Source organism: Drosophila guanche, unplaced genomic scaffold, assembly GCF_900245975.1.
Source record: "Drosophila guanche unplaced genomic scaffold, DGUA_6, whole genome shotgun sequence".
Lineage (NCBI taxonomy): Eukaryota > Metazoa > Arthropoda > Insecta > Diptera > Drosophilidae > Drosophila > Drosophila guanche.
The window spans coordinates 3275665-3295482 of NW_022995747.1; the positions used below are offsets into that span (position 1 = coordinate 3275665).

At 44.7% G+C, this 19818-nt stretch overlaps 2 protein-coding genes across 5 annotated transcripts; one reads left to right on the forward strand and one right to left on the reverse strand.

Annotated features, from left to right (window-relative positions):
* Positions 1 to 5693: 5693 nt before the first annotated feature.
* Positions 5694 to 7702, forward strand: LOC117583164 (putative gustatory receptor 98b). Its single transcript, XM_034271359.1, has 5 exons — positions 5694 to 5754; positions 6275 to 7165; positions 7224 to 7300; positions 7360 to 7527; positions 7586 to 7702. Exons 1-5 carry the CDS (start codon positions 5694 to 5696, stop codon positions 7700 to 7702), a joined length of 1314 nt encoding a protein of 437 aa, XP_034127250.1.
* Positions 7703 to 8353: 651 nt separating this feature from the next.
* LOC117583554 (kinesin-like protein Klp98A) lies at positions 8354 to 19204 on the reverse strand. 4 transcript variants are annotated; one of them, XM_034271916.1, is made up of 12 exons: positions 18407 to 19202; positions 15384 to 15607; positions 12901 to 13214; positions 12663 to 12832; positions 12157 to 12586; positions 11373 to 12104; positions 11137 to 11310; positions 10818 to 10940; positions 10586 to 10699; positions 9475 to 10528; positions 9226 to 9401; positions 8354 to 9162 (listed from the first exon to the last, which is right to left on the reverse strand). In XM_034271916.1, exons 1-12 carry the CDS (start codon positions 18451 to 18453, stop codon positions 8920 to 8922), a joined length of 3801 nt encoding a protein of 1266 aa, XP_034127807.1. In that variant the 5' UTR covers positions 18454 to 19202; the 3' UTR covers positions 8354 to 8919. The 4 variants fall into 4 exon arrangements, with proteins under 4 accessions (XP_034127807.1, XP_034127806.1, XP_034127809.1 ...); XM_034271915.1 differs by having other exon boundaries at positions 9226 to 9404; XM_034271918.1 differs by lacking the exon at positions 10818 to 10940 and having other exon boundaries at positions 18407 to 19204.
* Positions 19205 to 19818: the final 614 nt, after the last annotated feature.

Consider the following 19818-nt stretch of genomic DNA (forward strand, 5'->3'; position numbering starts at 1 on the left):
AACACACAAAACCTCAAAGGCAAATGGCAATATAAAACGTAATGGGCCACGTTTAAATACTCGAACCAGCCTCAGCCTCCGCCTCAGACCCCGTCCGAGGAGAGAAACGCAAACAAATTTACAGCATCGTGTCACTTCAAATGAAATATTTGCATTGACCCCAAAAGTTTGACATCGGAAAAAAAGGTTTTAAATTCCCGTCTACTGACGATGGCTGGGAAAAAAGAAAGCAGCAGCAGTGCGCAGCGGAAAACAAATTTCTTATCGAGCAGCTAATTGCAGGGCTCAACTTACAGCAAATGAAGAAGACCCAAAAAAAAAAAAAGAGATTCTGTTTGAAATTGAAGCCAAGCCACTTGGATTGGCAGTCCGTCGCTAGGTAAATGTCGAATCAAAATCGATATTGGTTGGATGTACGAGTACATACGATTATGTACCCGAAAGTCTCGCGCTTCCACTTCCATTAGCATAAACATAAAGCGTTTTGTCAATAGCAATATTATGTGGATGCCACGCCATGCCAGGACATATGTGTGATGGGTTGGTTGGTTGGTTGGTTGGTTGGTTGGTTGGTGTGTTCCTGTCAGCATAATTCAAAAGTAAATTGCAAAGCAAATCAAATCGACACGTATCGCAGTAACGTACGTACGTAGAGGTATAAAGGATTATGGCTGTTCGGCTTCAACCCACAGTCTGCATAATTGAGTGGCGCTTATTTATGCACCCCTTGGCATCCAGGCAGCATCCAGAGAGCATCTTCTGCAAACAACAAGAGAACCCCCTGATCAAAGAATCTCCATCTCCAGAATCCAAACAGGGAAGAAAAGCAGGAAAAATATAATCAGTGCTGAAATTCAATTTTTGAAATAAATCGCAAATCGAGAAGCTGAATTTCCAATGCCATCGAGCATATGTTGGGGCAGGACTCCCTCAGGAGAGGTTCGTACATATGTGTTGGTGTTGCTATATGCTGTTTCTGTGTACTGTACATTGTATGTGTGTACACTCAGTGAAGCAGAAACAAACAAGGTGGAGCACACACACCCATAACCCGTGGCATATGATTGACGTTTATGCAAATGACTTCTCTTTTTTTGGGTTAGGGCCAGCATTTTCTGATCATATTTATAGAGCAGTTATGGTATGAATAAAGCAGTTAACTTACTACCAAAGAAGGCGAGAGAGAGGTCGCTGATGGATGGGAGTTATTGTAAAATTAAATTGTTAAAAATAACCTGTCATCCCTGTGGGTGGTGCGACTTATTATTGGCCAATAAAAGCTACTTAAACAAGTCGCATATTGCAGTTCTCAAGCTCACACTTCCCTCCACCATTTCATTATTCATATTTATCATGTGCATATGCATCCATACGTCCATCAAATGTCTGTAAACTATTTTTTATTTGACAGAACATGTGTTTTTTAGGCACTGACAGTTTGGATAGACAACGATACTTTATATACGTTTCACCTTTGTTTGCTGATGCACTAACAAGCCTTTGTTTGAGCGGCAAAGGGTGCGTTGTCCGGACACCCACACACCAGTCATAGTACGAATATTTTGTTGTAGTTCCTTTTGGTTCCTGTTCTTTGTTCGTTGATTTGACATTAACACTAATTGAAAACTGAAATGCGATATGCCAGATCCTATGGGCATGGGCATGGACATGGGCATTCCATACCTGCCATCCCTCCTGATTAGTGCACGTGCAAATGCTTTCAACCGTCAGTCTAATGTACATACATAGACTCCATCTACTCCCCTGGCACCTTGTGTACCCTGTCAGCCTGGCAGCGGCAGCGCTTTCCTGTTCAATTTCGTGCCATTTTCATGGTGAAAAGATAACAAAAGTTTGCCACACTTTTGCCTGTGCTGGCAACATAGGAGTTTTCCCAACGTTTATACGCCAACTTATTATTGTTTAAATATTTACATTGAAAATGGCGGCAGCAAGGGTGCGATTGTTGTTGGAGCCGCCATATGCGCGACAAGTTTTGCTCCATGCGGCGGCTGCCTCAGCCTTTTAGGTTGAGTTCGTGGAGGTTAAAAAAGTTGTTCAGGCCACTCTTCGGGGGCCGACATTGTCACGCAGTTGTCTGGGCACTCTTTCTTCAGATATACGAGTACGTACATGATAAATGTATGTGCCTATAGTGGGAGAGAATATTTATATGTTTCAATCCCTATGGGGAATGTTTTCAGATCTCTTCTGCATGTGGCAGTGACAGAATGTTGTTTAAGAAGCTCCGCTTTAAAGGGTAAGCTCAAAAATTTGCTTAAGTTTTGCGATTAGTTAATTTTCTGTGTTGCCAAAAGCCAGAACTCTTGATGTGTACATATCATACATACATCTGTACATATATTTGTATGGGTTCTTATTTGTCAGATGCTAATGCTGCTGGCTTTCACTGGTAGGGCGAATCTCGTACTTATTTCGGATGATGGCAAAAATGTTTTCGCATAAACATCACGTCGGTCACGTTTCACGTTGGTCCGTTACAGCTACATATATGGCAAAAGCTACCCAGTTAGAGCTACAGTTGGAGGAGCTGGCACCAGTGCTGACTGCTGACTGCTGACTGCTCTCTTTCTTTTTTATTGTTGAATTGCAAGCAAATGTTGGGCAACACCCAGCCAGACACGTATGACAGTTTTACTACGATGGCAAACAATGCTAATAATCATCATAATGCTTTTCAAGTGGCGCAAATATTTGCCAAGCCCATAAACATAAATCAACAGGATGTGAGACGGGAGGAGGTTTGGCCTGATTATAGTAAGCAGAGTATGGGCAGGAGCACAACTTACTGGGTGGGTTTAAAAATGTCAAAAGCATAAAGCCATAACATACGATATATTATACGTTTAGGCCCTGCCAGTAGAAGGAGCACCAACTGCATGCTGCTGCTGGCTCCTGGTATACAATTTGCAATCGGGCAAAACTAATTTGCCCCATAAGCCGCAGGCGAAGAGGTCAGAAAGGTAGACCGTACGACCGTATGGGAGAACCGACAGTTGCTTGCTTGCTTGGCTGGGATAATGGCACAAAATCAACTTGAGCTGATATTGACAATTCAGTGCCACAAACACAGAACTTTCAGTTGTCAGCATCAACCAATTGAGAAATTTCCAAAATGACAGTGAAATTGATTTTCATCGATATATGCATGTATTCCACACGAGTGAGTATGTGTGCTGTATGTGTGTGCTGTATGTGTGTGCTGTATGTGTGGGTGTGTGTGCTTCATATTCATATGAGAACGTGTGCTACTGGCAGTCGAGTGTCCCTGACAATGGCAGCCAACCGCAATGTAATTGATGTGGATGCCTTGCTTGCCTTTCAGTCTTCGCTGCCATCTAACTTGGCCGGAACCACACTTGTTCTTCATGTTGTTATTCATTAAAATCAGGGCCAAGTGCTTTTGTCTCAGCCCTAGACTGGCTACTGGTACTGTGTGGATCGGGTCCGCACCAGAGGTCTCAAGTGGGTGCCCGGGCCCAGTCCCAGTCCCAGTCTCAATCTGTGTACCGGCTAATCTGCATTGTCTGCGTTTCGTAACAGGGAAGAAGATACACTTGTCGCATTGTCCTGCTCCTTTCAGGCGCAGCGCAGCACAGAGATGGTCGCGTGATATGGAACCCTCTCACGGATGGAGTTCCTGGAGCCAACAGCCAGATGGATAGACTCCTACGCTGATAATATTCTTATCCCTGTATCTACGGCTTTAGGTGGAATTTTCACTTTTATTGTTTAAGCTTTCAGCACAGATTGTGCGCGTATTATTGAAATCCCTTTTGTGCGCCCCGAGCATGCCGCACACGCCGCTACACACGCTCGATTCCTGCACCTATCCTAACTCCACTCACCCGCCCTCGACTCCAGTATTGCATTGTTTCCCATTGGTATCTGGCTTTGGCGATGCCATTACCCCACCGCTTCACACCCAGCTTCGGCTTCCAAGTGCGCGCGCTTCTTCGATGCTCCATCTTCTGATTTGTACAGAACAAAGCCTTGTTGCGAATGGCAAAGTTATTTGAAAGCATTGATTACATATTGATAGCGATGGCAGGCACTAAGACCTGAGACCTGAGACCTGAGACCTGAGACCTGAAACCTTCACCATCGCCAAGTCAAACCAAGTGAAACCACCAACCGCAAGCCAAGATCCGAGTTGAGAATCACTCGGAAAATACTATCAGACAAGGATGTTGCTGCTACTTCTGCTACCTCTGCTGATGCCATTCCACCGTGCTGCTTATCCTTGTCAATTGATATTTCCTGAAACTTCAACGAATTTGGGCCAAGTGTTTCCCCTACGGATAACAAAATGTTTGTTGCTCGGCGCCAGCTTATCACAGATGGGTTTATTTTTTGCGGGAGTTCAGCTAGCTGTAGTTGTAGATGATTATTGATACGTACATATATTAATTAGCAACATTAAACCAGACAGACAGAGAGCCATAAAAGTATTCCCAAGAAAATCCTACAGTAAGCAAATACTTTAAGTTCTCAACAAAAAGTGCATTCGATTCGTTGATTGTTGTTTTCCAGGCTTGTTTGGGCTGGCATATGTGCATTACACGTGGTGTCCATGGCAACAGCCATTGGATTCGCTTTTGTGGATGCCTGAAGAGATGACAATGAGTGCCTTGGAAGGGTGCCGCCTGGCCGGGAAAATTCTGGATTGGAGTCTGAGCAGCGATGGATGGGCTTGCATTGCAATTTAATGCGCAATGGCCTTCCGGATATCCGTTTAAAGGCCATGAATACATAAATAATAATATTGTATTTGTTTATTGCACGCAGAAACACACACACACACAGACAAAGACAGACAGACACGGCGGCCCTTACACACTGACTTTATATTGCATTTATTTACCTTTGCGAATAAAATATATATCGATATTTTTTTTGTTGACTTAATGCAATTTAAACAATATACAACAACATTTAAAGCAAGAACGATAAAAGTCAATGGTAAAAACTATATATTCAAAGGCAGTGTACTCGCACTCGCATATTTATTCACATATTGACTACAATATCTGTGTGTTCCACGGCCAGAGATTGCCTATTATGGTCTGGGCTGTGTGTGCATGTGGCATGGACAAGGACTTCCGTTTTCCTGTGGCTTGTTAAAAATTATTTAATTTTATTGAATTTTATTGTGTGTTGAATTGTTTGTTGCGGCTGGTAGGGAACAATAATCCAAAGTCATTGTTACATGCCTGCAGTGCATAATAAATGAGAATCGTGCACATTGAAAGGGCACATCTCTGGACTCTGCAGATGCTAATGCATAGCTATTTCCTCTGTCCTTCAGGCAGAGGGTCTTTGTGTGTGTGTGAAATGAGACACACCACGACCCCAACCCACTCTGTGCACTTTCGTGCTGGATCAGAATATGCAGCTGGAGAAAATTAAAAATGCCATTGGCACGGCGCCCTATCCGTCCAGCATGCAAATGCATGTCCCTGTCATAGAGTTACACAAAGTGCTTAATCAAGCTTAAAAGAAAAGGACTCGAAAAGAGCCACATGCACAGCCAAAGTAAAACAAAAAAGCGGGCAGCCCCGACCCCAACCCAAACCATAGATGGACGAAACGAATACGAGTACGGCTCACATTGACTGTGTGCAAAATGAGGTGAAGTAGTTAAAAATTAAAAAGGACACTTAATCCAGTCAATGTCTTGCCGCCGCCGCCGTCACCGCCGTCACCGTCGCAGTGCCGTTGCATCCTTGCATGGTAAGTGAAACACCAAACCCCCAACGAGGACCCATCGAGCGCTGGGATTAGCCGCTGCCTGCCATGGGGTCTGAGGGTGTTTTCATTTGATTTGCCTTGTCCCAGCAATGGGGCCATGTGTGGGTGGGATAGTGCCTGGGTTTTGCATGTGGGTAATGTTTGCCCATTTTAGCTCACAAGAAGTGCAATTATGTGCACAAAATGGAAAATGAAGTAAGAAAGTGGAGCAATTGAAAGCGAGAGATGGAGCTGAAGCACAAGCAAGAGGTGGAGTTGGGACTGAAGACTGGAGATAGAAATGCAGATGCAATTGCAATGCAAAAGGATAGCTAAAGAGGGGGACTCCTACACACACAATGCTGAGCAATTTAACCCACATTTGCATTGAAAAGAAAATGGAAATTACCAGCGTTATGATGTGGAAATGGAACAGACACTGCTGGGATGATAAAGATCTTCCCACATTATCTGACTAATTAAAGAAATGTTCCACACATTACCTGATTGGCCACAACTTTAGTTGGAGTTCAGTTCTTAGCCATGGAGGGTCGTCGCTGTCTGTTGTCCGCCGCTCGGCCTTATATGCAAATATTCTCCGTGTTCGCACTGACGCCGCCGCCCAACTTCTTCGACAGAGCTACGTATAGACGTCTGAGGCGGTACTTGATAGTGGGCTATGCACTTTATTCACTCTTAATTCTTGGCTTTGTCATACGCATGTCCTATGTGAATGTGGTGGCCTTGAACGAGGAAATCAGAGAGTTTCATCTGGAAGATTTTACCAAGGCCATGGGCAGAGTGCAGAAGTTTGTGCTCGCCACCATGGGAATTGCCAACCACCTGAACATGCTGCTCAACTTCCGTCGATTGGGCCACATCTATGAGGATATTGCAGATCTGGAAAGGAAAATAGATAATGCCTCGCAGTGCTTTGGCGGACAGCCGGGGGCGAACAGTTTTCGTTACCGTTTGGCCATCAGCTGCGGCCTGTGGCTCGTCGTGCTGGTCGCCTTGATGCCCCCTTTCACGATAAAGGCCATGGGGCCCTGGGTGACCTTTCCCAACAAAATTCTCTCTGAGCTCATTCTAATAATGTTGCAGCTCAAGTGCTTGGAATATTGTGTGTTTGTGGTGATGGTTTATGAGCTGGTACTCCGTCTGCGACACACTCTGCGGCAGCTGCAGGTGGAGCTGGTCGACTGCAATCAGCGCGACATGCTGCAGGCTTTGTGCGTGGCTTTGCGACGCAATCAGCAGCTACTCGGCCGTGTCTGGCGATTGGTGGGTGAACTGGAGAGATACTTTACGCTGCCCATGATGTTTCTGTTCCTGTTCAACGGTCTCACCATCCTGCACGTACTTAACTGGGCTTACATCAACCAATTCAATCCGGATGATTGTTGTCGCTATGGTAACACTCTGTCTAAGCTCTGTCTTCAGCTGTATGCACATATCTCTGCTTTCTACAGTGCGAATCGGAAACTGTATGCTGCTGCTAATCAATCCTCTCGTGGCCTGCTCTCTCAGTCAGCGTTGCATCAATGCTGTGAGTAATTCCCACCATATTCTGAGCTTAACTTCATTAAATATATTTTGCCTTTGCAGTACAACAGCTTTCCACGCACTCTCCATCGTATACGTTGCCTGCCTGTGGCTACCAATTTTCCCATACTATCCATGGGCCTGCGGGAATACTGCTTGCAGCTGCAACACCTCCGACTGCTCTTCACTTGTGGCGGTTTCTTTGACATCAATCTGAAGAACTTTGGAGGGGTACTAAAATATAACATTTAACTCTTATTAGATCCCCTTGTAATCAATTTTCTTACAGCTAATTGTCACCATTCTGGGCTATACAATAATTCTCGTACAATTCAAATTTCAGGCCGTTGCGGAGCAAAGCGTTCGTTTCATTCCGAATAACAAAAGCTCTACCAATAACGCTTAAAGCTTCGCCCATGTAGACTACATGTCAAGTACATGTACAATAATACATTGTAACTGAACATGAATAGTGAAATTTAAAACAGTTCTTAGCCTTTTTTTTGTATAATTTACGTATATTTTGGGGGCCAGCACACATCCACCCACTGTCATCATCGGTAAATCGTTATTGATTGGCCTGACCGAGAGGGGGGGATTACGTATGCTATTATTGTTTCACTTATTGCAATCATCATAATATCATAAATTGTGTGTATATAAAGTACAGTAGGTATGTATATCTAAACGCGTTTCTTTACATTGAACATTTCATGTTTTGTTTCATAATTCATCGGGAAGTTGTACTCATAATTAGTTTAGTTTACTTAATTTAAATAATTGCGACAATCCATCAACTTAGAAGTAAATGCTCTTACATGCTATAATCCTGTAAACCTACTGCCAAATATCTGCCTACCTAGACCCGTCTACAGTGCTCTCCGTTTTGTACAATTAAGTCTTAGTACTAATAGATTGTATAGAGTTTTGTCAGTTGTTGTTAGATTTGTGTGAAGTTGTGAAATGTTCGCTTGGATGCGATACAGATTCAGATTCAGCTTCAGTGTTGATAATAACTTTCAATTGATATAATCACAGACTAAATAACTGGAATAACTTTCGGAAGTATTTTGTATATTTAACTATCATTGAGGAATATAATTAACTAATTAAAATTGCCCCAGCAAAAAGAGTGCTTGGGCCACTCAAAATACATGCCATAACCATAAACATCTCATACCATACATAGTCCTTTTGCCAACAAATCAATCTAAACAATTCTCAACGCGATTATTTTAACAGACATATTTTGCACTTAGTTCTAGTAATTATCTCAGTGATTGCAACATATTGCCACTGGCAGTTACATTTCGAGTTTCAATTGTGTGTTTGTGTGTGTTTAATATAAAGCTCCATTACAGTTAAAGTTCATAATAACGATTGGTATATGTATGTGTATATAAAAAAACATGTGTATGTGTGAGGAAGGACACTGGTGGTCTTACATAGCTAAGGGCTTACACATTAATCGCTCTTTCGAGAATTACTCTATTTAGTACATCCTTGGGGGCTAGCTAGCTACTCAAAACAGGTCCATGTTGTCGTTCATATAGCTTAACAGATAGTACACATAAATAAAAAGACACACTGTAGGCAGGAGATAATTCAGCAGTAGGTTAACTATTATCCCGTCCCATGCTTCCCGTTCTCGAACAGGCCCTTCTTGAAAAAAGACGACAGTTGTACGAGGGAGGCACGCGTGAGGCCCGGCCCCCCAGGTCCCTCATATATCGGGCATTGTGGTATCTTTGAGCAGACCACAAAAAGTCGACGCAAGTACAGCTCCAACAGGCGTCGACGATGCTTGGCCACGGGCTCGCTGTTCGACGCAAACAGCTCCCGGCGTGGAAATGGTAATGCAGAGATCTACAGTGGGAATAGGGAATAAAATAAGTAAATTGTGTGAGTGTTTATTTTATGACACGTTACCTTGGCTCCATAGCAGTGCTTCATGCACAAATGCAGCTCACGGAAGCGACTGTAGCGACGTAGAATGTTCAGTTTGCCATCGGGCAGTGCGATGCGCACCTCGTACTCGTAGTGAGTCTGCTTGCCAGCTCCACGCATCACAAAGGAGGGTATCGTGATGAAGTGATCACCCTCAGCTGCTGAATGGGAGAGATGAAAGAACAAAATAAAGACCAAACGTCAGAGGAGAGTCAGACTTTAACTACTTACGAAACTCCCGCATGGATGGGCAAGATCTTGTCATGCTGGGTGGATAGATTTGCGATGTTGACTCCTCCATGCTGGTGGGGCTCATCACACTCGATCGCATAATGGAGCTGGCCAGCTCGTACTGTCGCTCCATGCCAGACCGCTCATCGGCACAGCACTGAGCGTGCGCTTCCAAATCCTGCACAGTCTGAAGCATTTCCTGCTCCATTTGAATGTAGCGTCTCTGCAGATCCTGCAAATCGGCAATCTGCTCATCCAACTGCGTCTTGTTCAGGTCAGACTCGAGGTTCTTCATTATCAATGCCTTCTGGGCGGCAATTTTACGGCGCAACGAGTGCAGCGGACAGTAGGGACGCAACATATCCGAATGTCGGCCCAGTTCACACGAGGAACAGGAGCCCGTATCCTCATCACTGGTGCGCACGCTCTGCTTGTAATTGTTGAGGTGTCCATTCTGGAGCAGCGCCTGCGTTCGACTGTCCAAGCACACGCCACTGTCGCTCATGATAGCCTGCGAGCTGGGCGTTGCTGTGGGTGCACCAATTCCGGTGCTGACACTGCCACTACCGCTGCCACTGCCGCTGCTTGGGCCGGCAGTGCAGGTGCGTGAGGCATCTTCGCTGCTGCCTGAAATGTCATCATCCTTGCGTGTGTCCTCCGCCTCATCCTCTGCCTCGCAGGAACAATTGCTCAGCGGCGTCTGTTGGCCCTCCGTGATGGTTGGCGATGAGACAAGCGAGAAATTGGATTGGGCGGTATGGAAGGTATCACAGGTTTCATAAGTATCCGATTTGGACACATCGTCTGCTTCGTTTGTGCTGGTCGATGTGGACATGGACATGGACTTGTTGCCGAGCTGCAGCTTCATTGTTTGCTTCCTGGCACGCATCGCCTGCGCCTCTGCCTCGCTCTCGGCGCGTTCTACACGCAACTGTTCCAATTGAGCTTGAATTTCCAGCATGGTCTCGTCCACTTTGGCTATTTTGCTGGTGCTTGCATTGAGTATGCGCTCCTTTTCGGCTATTTCCTCATCCAACTTGCGGATTTCTTCGTTCTGTGAAGGGCGTCACAAAATATTTTAAATGGTTTTGGTTGGATTTTGTCAACTTACATTTCTCCGTACAGTGTCCTTGATAAATTGAGCGGCAAACAGATCCAACGAGTCAGAGACCTGCAACAGCAACTCATCATTGAGAGGAGTGCCTTCCTCGATCTTCATGCCCATCTATGGAAATGGAATAATTTAAATTAACATTTTTGACTATATTAATGCTACTTTTTCTACGACAAACTACTGTAAGTGCTAGGCAAACGAATTCTAAAACAAAAAACAAAGAACAAACCTCATCCAGTTTGCCACAATCTTGCAGTTCCTGCAATTCTTTAGCTACATACTCTGAGAAATCGCGTTTCTTAGAGTCGAGCTGCGTCTGAAACGCTGAAATTTGTCTACACACAATGTCGATCTAAAACGAAAATGGAACGAACGTAAAAATCATAAGAAACACAAGCCATAACATAGGAAATGATAAGCACAGAGAGAGAGAGAGAGAAAAAGAGAAACAAGAATAGAGAGACAGGCACATAACAAGCACACAAAGGAGTCTCCATGCAATCCATGCAACTCGCATGCAAAGAGAGGCAAAGATCCGTGAGACGCACCTGAACCTTCTCGTTGGTTTTCTCCCACAGCAGCATATCTTTACGTGCAACCAGCTCCTGCTCTCGGCAGTTTAGTATCTGCAAGCCATCCATTTCCTCATGCTCCAGGCGTATGAGCTCCTCTGTCAGCTTCCGCACCTTCGTCTTGTATTGGTCGTGCATCTGAACGCGTTCCTACAAAGAAAGAACAGTGATAAGTCTCTCGGATATCTCTTGCATTCTCCCCATTCACTTACCACATTCAACTGCTTCAAGGCATTCTCAATCGTGTCGAGTATCTTGCGATTCTCATCCTGCAGCTCTGGATCGTCCCGCGACATGGGACGCTGTGGATAATACTGACGTTCGGGCCGCTTATACGGCGACGCACCATCCTCATCCGAGTAAATGCTGCACGTGAGCAGATTCTCCTTCGATGAGGTAATCAGCGACAGTCGCGACATATCCAACTGTGATCGACTCAAGTCCTTGCGCAGCTTGGCCGCCTCCGCGGGATTGTTGAACCGAAAGATATTCGTGCGTCCCAGCAGTATGATGTCGCCCTGCGAGATCTGCTTCGGTTCGTCAATCAAATGGGCATTCACCCAGCACTGGGCCAGGGGCCAGGGATGCAGCGTAACCACTCCACCCTTCAGCACAATGCTGCAGTGCTGTGCGCGTATGCCATCGCCTGCCAGCTCAATGTCCTGCGCAAGCTCCGCATCCTCTGTGCCTATGCGTGTCTCTCCCTCTTTGAGGCTGTAGAGGGTGACGCCGGTGGTCACATCATTGTGGATGCCAATCAAATGCGGCATCTCTGAGTCGAGGACCACTCCCACACCGGATTTACGCAGCCCAAGACTCTTTTGCTCCTGCAGAATGGACTGCGCCACCTTCCACTTCTCCGTCCACTCTTCGGTGAGCACTTTCTCCTGTGCCTCCTTCTTCTGCAGATCAGCGAGTACCTTCAGCGATGGCTGCAATGATTGCTGCAACAAAAGAGGAATAAGAACTAGTACGAAAATGCATTCGCCGACTTACTATGTCACCCGTTAGCATGGACTTCAGCTTGTTGATCTCCTCCCTGAGCTCTCGTATCAGCTTCACATTGGAATCCTCGTTGACTGTTGGCTTATTGATGATGTTCTTCGCACGATTGGCATACCGCAGTGTGCTCAGCGTTTCGCTGTAGTTGCAATCCGCTGGTGAGAGTGCAGCAATCATGATTGTCTTGCTGTTGCCACCCAAACTGTCCTTCAGCAGCCACGTGAGTATGGAGTCGCGATAGGGTATGTACAGCACACGCTTGCTGGCACTATTCGGGGTTGTGGCCAACGTGGAATTGTTGTGTGCGGCACTCGTCTGCTCCGCCAGAGCGGATATGACGCTGCCCAGCGTCACCAGGGACTTGTTGATGTGTGCACCCTCCTTGAGACGCTGACCCGTTGCACCCGTTGCATTGGCACGCTCACTAAAGGAAAAAGAGAGGCAGAGAAAAGACATGTTAGTGCGCTTTCTAGCTTGAGCTTCATGCTCCGGTTACGCACCTGCCCGCCAAATCGACCAAATGGATCTTCGAGACTGTCTCGCTTGGCATGTCATTCATGAAGACCGCCTGCACAAATGTGATCGTGAAGATTGCGTGACTGCGACTGCTCGTATCGTTCATGTTGGTGCTGGCCGTGGTGCGTTGCGCATTCCCTCGGGCGATGCACTCCTGCAAAGGGATAAAACAGAGGTACATAATTAGTATAATTAAAAGATTCATTCAGCCATTTTACTCACCTGAATCTCATCGAAATCGGACACTGCATGCTGCGACAGATTCTCCACATAGGGACCCAGACTCCGATGCTCGCGCACTCTCAGCCCGTGTCCGGTGCTCTGTGCTGCCAGTAGATCCTTTACCCTTTCATTATAGATCTCCAGATAGCTGGCATGTGTGCGATAGCCCGTTCCCGATTCCTGGCCCACGCGCATTCGATTGAACAACTCCTCGCAGATGCGCGGTATCAAGCCCGGATTGTTCGGTGTGCCCATCATCGTGAAGGTTTTTCCAGAGCCCGTCTGTCCGTAGGCGAACACACATGCATTGTAGCCTGCAAAGAGGTAAAGCAGCAAATGTTAAAAAGGTTGCCCCATGCAGTCGAGCGTGTCAATGGGCAGGAGAATGGGAATTAAGTCTGTCAGCGCATGTCAAGCTCTTTTGCAAGCCATTCCCAAGCATTCTCTTTTGCAGAGGTTACTTGTGCGCCTCGAGTCATGTGGGAGAGAGCTCAGTAGCTGCTCCATAGAGTATACAACTTCCAGATAGATCGATAATTGGATCTCTGCTGCAACTAGTAATAGCAGGAATGAACTTGAACAAGGTGCAAATGGCAGATAAGCGAATTTCCCCACTCTGTGTAGAGCTTTGCTTGGCTGTCAAGTGTGAATTATCTGTATTGACATTGATCCCATAGCAATTTAGTGTCATTTTTATGACACAAGTATATAAGATATAACATTCGGTGTAGTGAGACAGACAAACATTCTAAACTACAATTATTCACTTAATGAAGCAATAAAGTTTGCAATTTGTGTGCATGAAAGTACTTTAAGTGGCATCATAATTAGGTAGGTGGTGGATGTCATAATACTCATGAATCATGGCTGCAAATGTTACTAAACCATCTAAGATGTTGCATTCAAAAAGTCGTGACAAAATCTGTGGCGCCTAAGCGCGCCCCATCTCATTCATTGCTGCAACCGCATCAAATGTCCGTCAAGTAAAATGGAGAGTGGAATAGCGAGTGGCATGAGTCGCGGCATAGACAGACAGATGTCACGCCCAGTGGGCGGTTTAAACACTTCAACAGATCGTTGTGACTAGCCACCCGCAGGTGTGGCTAAGATTAGATTTGCCTTAACTTTTCTTTTCCATCTTGTCATCGGAGCCCGCACAAGTGGCGCAACAACAATTGGCCATCTGTCCAGCGTTTAGGCCAGTCCCAGTCCCCCCTCGTTCCACATGGCAAAGACTCATGCAGTGAATCCACTTGGAGACGAGTCATCGCAGCCAGTGGGACGCCACTTGCAGTTTTTTTTTTTTTTTTTTGGTTATGGCTCGTTTTTCTTGGCTTGTTTTCCTAACTGCATAATTCCTTCAAATGTTTGTCATTCCCAAGCCCATGCCTCATCCACTTCCCAGTTGGCCAATCTGCCGGCCTCTGCTTGTAATTCAATATTGAAAGCGTGCCAAACAGCAGAGTAGACGCCAAGCAGCCGACAGCTGTTCCATTTCGCTTGCCATTTTCGCTGTTGTTGGTTGGCTTTTTTTGTTTTTAGTTGTATTTGTTGCTTAGTTTCGATACCCTTGAAGTCCGGGGGTCTAATCATTTAGATTTAACGTGTTTGAAGTCGTTTCCTTATGTGCATCACGATTGCTTCATATACAATAAAACGTTTTTTACAACTGAATTTATTCTGAATTTATTACAGCTTGCTCATACGCTGAGTAACGTTTCAAGGGTATCAAAAGACTGCCTTCCTTTTTCTGCGATTTTGCAATGAAATAATAAATTAGTTTTTGCTTGCTTTTCCCCATCTATCCATCGCCCACTGGAGCTCAAGCTCAAGTGAAAGCGCGTAAAAAAAATCTACGCATTAATTGCAGGGAAAATCTTCGCAAGGCACGTGACACCCAGGCACACAGAGGCGCCTTTGGCGGTGGCAAGCAATCGATCAAATCTAACCCCCCAGTGACATCAGTGCCACCAAGGCCACCGTAGAGGACCACTGATGATGGCTCCTCCAGACAGCCCGGAAATTTGCATGATTATATCAAGTCGGTTAATTCGAGTCGAAGTTTTTGGTTTGGGTGTACAGTGAAGCTTCTATTTTTAGACACAAATGTTGTTTACCATAAGGAACGATTTTTGGTGGTACCAAAAGCAGACGCACAAAGCAAATGTAAACAAAACAAATGGAAGTGCAGGCAAACAGCAGAAATGGAAAAACGAAAAAAAGAGAAAACTCTCGAACCGGTGGGATGTTGTATGCCTGGCGGCCGTTGTGGGTGTCTCTGTGTGTGGCTAATGGGAAAATCTAGCTGTCATGTGGCACAGACCCCGTGAAAAAAAAAGATGGGCAATTAGTTGGGTGGGGGGGAAGAGGTTAATGCGTCACGACAGACAGTCACCCCAATGGGTGTTGGGTAATAGCCATAGCGGTGTGGATCGGGTGCGCCGTGACCCCAAAAAAGTTCGAGCTGTGTCTCTCTCTCTCACCTTCGTAGGCACAATCGACCACATCGTTGCCCAGATCGCTGTACACCTGCTCCTGGGTGGCAAAGTGCGGATCCTCGGCATCGAATGACCAATATGAGTAGTCGAAGGTGAAGTCATGATGACTGTCCCTGCCGGCGTCGCGTATCGACTGCAGTCTTGGCTTACTCAGTCGCGTCTTCTTGCCCTCCATCTCCATGATGAGCTGCGCGTCCATGTCATTCTCACTGCAAATACGAGTAAAAATATTGTTGATGAGCAAATTACATTTTCATTTATTAGCTGTCGAAAATAATTGTCGGCCTTGGCTTGGGAGATTGTCTGACGTCGATAAACCCTACTGCCCATTGTTAGGATTTATATAACAGTCAGAGGTACTCCCAGCTCCCAGCTCCCAACTCCTCTCAGTTAACGAGTTTTCGTGTCGAAATAATGCTATTTTTATTCCAGCTTTTGCTCATAAATATTCCTAATAACGATTTTTGCATGCCCCGAACAAATGGGAAAAATGACGACAACCCACCACACCCCGCGCAGCCCCTTTTCCCACCCATTGGCTGGGAGCTGGTGCCATGCCATGCAATCCAATTGACATATTCCACTGGCAGCAGCAGCAAAACACAGCTCCAAATACGGCTCTCTGTGATCAGGCGACAGCTACAACTACAACTACAACTACAAATTATAAATGAAAATCCGGTTTGCAGGGCATAATAAAATGCTGGAAAACTTGATTGCAACATCAAAAGGAAGAGCGACGCAAATGAAAGAGACGCAAAAACAAGGCATAGAACATTTGTTCGTTTAAAGATGGGCAGAGAGAGAGGGGAACCGGGAAAACGGGGAATTGTGGAACCGGTTGACTTGAGTTCATAGGGGCACCCACACACACACACACACACACACACACACGTACAGTATATACTCGTGCATTAAAGAAAATAAACAGAAGAGCCCATCATCATCCACGAATGCCAGACCAGCAAATTCAATGGAATGATAGCCAGGGAGCTGTCTCTGAATGCTGTTTGGAACTCTATCTATAGGGGTCATATATATCAGATAAAAAAAAGTAAAACTATGCTGTTGTCGGATTTGAAATTTATTTTATTTTTATTCATTTATTGTTTGCAAACAAATAATCTCTTTACTCCCAAGATCATTTGTCTTAGGCAAACATCTCTCGAGAGACGTGAGAGCTCTTTCATTACTAATTGCAGAGAAAACCAAAATAACTGGCATTTAAAATTAATGATCCAAGTGTTTCCTCTTAAGCGGAGGGCGTGGTACTGCTGCCTGCCTGCTCCGCCAATTCAATTCAAAACAAAATAGAAGTTAATTTCCATTCTCTACTCTTAGCAAGGGTATTTGTGTGTCGGTTTGCGCCCATTTCTCTGCAGAAGTTACTGCAATTTCTTGTCCCATTTCAAGCGGTAGTTTTAGGTCATTCCTCTCTTCTCCCCATAGCGTGGCATGATTATACGCTGCTCCACTTGGCAGTTCTCTGCACTGCCCTGCTCTGGCTACAGAGCTCCTCTGGGTTCTCAGTGCGTTTTGAGTTTGAGTGGTTTTAATTCGTTAATCTTCGGCCTGTTGTTGAGCGCAGACATTCGCAGGCTGAACCAGAGCCACAGATTACATGAATGAGAGCTGCTGCTTGAGCGGGATTTGTGGATGAGCATTTGTTCTCTTTGCTGTGGTTGCCCTGACAATTCCGAGAGTCTGCGTTGATTCATGTCTCAAATTAAACATTCATGCAGCCAGCCGCTAAAAACGAACAAAAATGTGTGTTGCCTGAGCCGTGAGTCATGTGGCAGCAGCGGCAGCAACTACTCGTACAATACATTATGAGAGAGATATGGGAACTTGTTTTGGTTTCGGATTCGTGCTAAATATTCGTTTTTACGAATCAAATTGAATCGTTTTTTTTCTAGCTTTTTGGGTGCAATAAACATACTCATACTTGTGGATAATTATTGTAGGTTTTTCCTTCTGTTTTTCGTACATTCAGGCAGCACTCTTGCATGACTACGATGATGATGATGATGAGGATGGTGTGGAGAGCCAAGCAAAATATGTGTGCTAAAACTCTGTCTATTTGGAGGCTAACAAAAACAGTTGTACCCAATGGATGGATATTTTTTTGTGGCCAAAACCAAGCATGTTGAAGTGCTTTGCATAAGTCTACTGCGATAATGATGATGATGATGTCACAACTTCATAGCGAGCCCCCGGAGGGAGTTGTAGCTCCACTTTTTTGTTGCTTTAATAGTTACAGTTTTTGTTTCAGGCACAATTAACACACAACACGGAGAGTAAACCTATAAAAAATTACGTAGCTTATATTTTATTTTATCGAATGTGCGAGGAGATGAATGACATCATTACCCAGGTTCCATCTTTCTTTGTTTGGCAGCAGTTCTCTTTTTGCCGCTGCCTCTCTGCCTTTGGCTGTCTTTCTTTTCTTTCTTTCTTTCGCTTTGTGCGCAAGTAACTGTGCCAAAAGCAATGACCGCTGATAGACAAGATAAAGAAAAGACACACAAAAAAGAGCAAACAAATATAAAGGTAAATGTTCAAATGTTAATGCTCGCTGGCGGCTCGAACAAATAAAAAAAAAGAGGTACTATAATGTGGCTTCCAGTAGATAGACAGACAGATAGACAGACACATTGGGCAAGCCCCGGCACCAGCACAGACAGGCCATTCTGCCAGTTATTTGGTAGGTTGGTTGGCTAACCAAACAAATTTATGAAATCAAGACCTTCCATGTTCTACTAAGGCAATCCCGACGAAGCAGTCGCTGGCCTTGCACAGCTGAAAGGCGCTTCCATTGAGGGGTGTTCCACTCGTTTCCGTTCTATAGCAATATGTAAATCCAAATTTAATCTAAGGAAATGCAACAGCTCGCCCCCGCATTAAGGGGCGTTTATAAACATCCACTTAATCGCTGGTCTGGACAAACACTCTACTCCAAAAATTTCCATTTCCATTCCCATTCTTAATCCATAAATCCCAACGCTTACCGCGTGTTAAAGGGGCGAACCCGCACAGCAACCTTGAGCGATGACATTTCGGTGGTTGTTCCTGGGATTCTTGTAGTCCTTTTCCTATTGGATCTAAAGTTATGCGCCGTCAACTGGGGGTGGCTTCACGGTACAGTAGACCCAGATTCAGATTCAGATTCAGATGGTTGCAGTCAGGCAGCAGCAGGTTTGCCCACTGCCACGAGCCACGTAATTTGATTCGAGAGGGGGGAATGTGCGGGCGGGGGACTATGAGAAGCACTTCGATAATTGTCAACACTTTGTGGATATTTTTGTTTTCTTTTCCGCTCGTACACTTCTTGGCCTTGTTTTAGTTTGTTTTTCTTTTCGTTTTCTTGTGCACCGCCGCACTGCCGTTATGCCTTATATCGAGCAACAGCAGCAGGGCTCCGCTGTCCACGACTTGGCCGAACTTTGCGCGCCTGCACAGACAACTGCACATAATACTCGTACTAAACGTGATGATTGTGCGCAATTTAGTTTCAATTCACTTGCACTGGCACCTTTCTCGCAGTCATCATTCTTTGGTTAATTTCGTTTAATATCTGCTTGTATTGGTGTTACATTTTGGATGGGCACACACACACCAGCATATGCAAATTGCGTTTTAAATGGCTTAGCACACATCATATAAAGCACACGCGTCCATTGCAGCGCAAAAAAGAACGAGCCGTACACTATTTACACATTTGCACATACTTTTTCCACAATCTTTTAATGTTAAATGCGCGTACAACCGTTGTTATTGAGTTGAAAATGTATTGTATTCTGTTGTTTATTGTTATTTCTTAACACTAGGGCTGGGAGAAAAATCGACAGTGCCATCGATACTATCGATGATTGCCACTGATGGTTTCCCAGCCCTAGTTTTCAGTGGAACCATGGCTAAAATATACCAAAATATACCTTCTCATTTTAAATATATACTTTAGACTTGAATCATATTCCTCGATTTTGACATTCTATTTGATTTTACAAGCTAGTTAGGAATGTCAGCGCTAAAACTAGAATTTTATCCGATTTGAAAATCGATTCTACACAAGATTGGCTAGTTTTCATGACTTTCTTTTGTTGGAATGTTCACAAATTAGGTTTAAAACTAAAATGGTCAACCATTAAAAATACCATAAAACTTTACGTGTGTGGCTGTCCAAACGATTGCTATAATTAATATAATATAATAATATTCCATTCTACTAGCTGCTGTTAAACATAAAAAAAAGCTTTAACTTGGACTGACATGCTATTAACCTTATCATATGATTTCTATCCACTAATCTAGATACATTCTCGGTATCTACAGGTTGCAATATTTCACCAACACAGATTGACTTGTTTCAGCATAGATTGGAGCCAGAGATTTCAAAAAAATCCACAGGTATCACCATTTT

Excerpts from the sequence above, each read along its gene's own strand:
- LOC117583164 (XM_034271359.1), top strand. The coding sequence starts at position 5,694 with ATGTCTTGCCGCCGCCGCCGTCACCGCCGTCACCGTCGCAGTGCCGTT. Across the intron at positions 5,755-6,274 it reads TGCCGTTGCATCCTTGCATG|TTGGAGTTCAGTTCTTAGCC; the intron begins GTAAGTGAAACA and ends CCACAACTTTAG. Across the intron at positions 7,528-7,585 it reads ATCTGAAGAACTTTGGAGGG|CTAATTGTCACCATTCTGGG; the intron begins GTACTAAAATAT and ends ATTTTCTTACAG.
- LOC117583554 (XM_034271915.1), bottom strand. The coding sequence starts at position 18,453 with ATGTCATCGCTCAAGGTTGCTGTGCGGGTTCGCCCCTTTAACACGCG. Across the intron at positions 12,833-12,900 it reads CCGATTTCGATGAGATTCAG|GAGTGCATCGCCCGAGGGAA; the intron begins GTGAGTAAAATG and ends ATCCCTTTGCAG. Across the intron at positions 9,163-9,225 it reads AGCACTGCTATGGAGCCAAG|ATCTCTGCATTACCATTTCC; the intron begins GTAACGTGTCAT and ends TTCCCACTGTAG.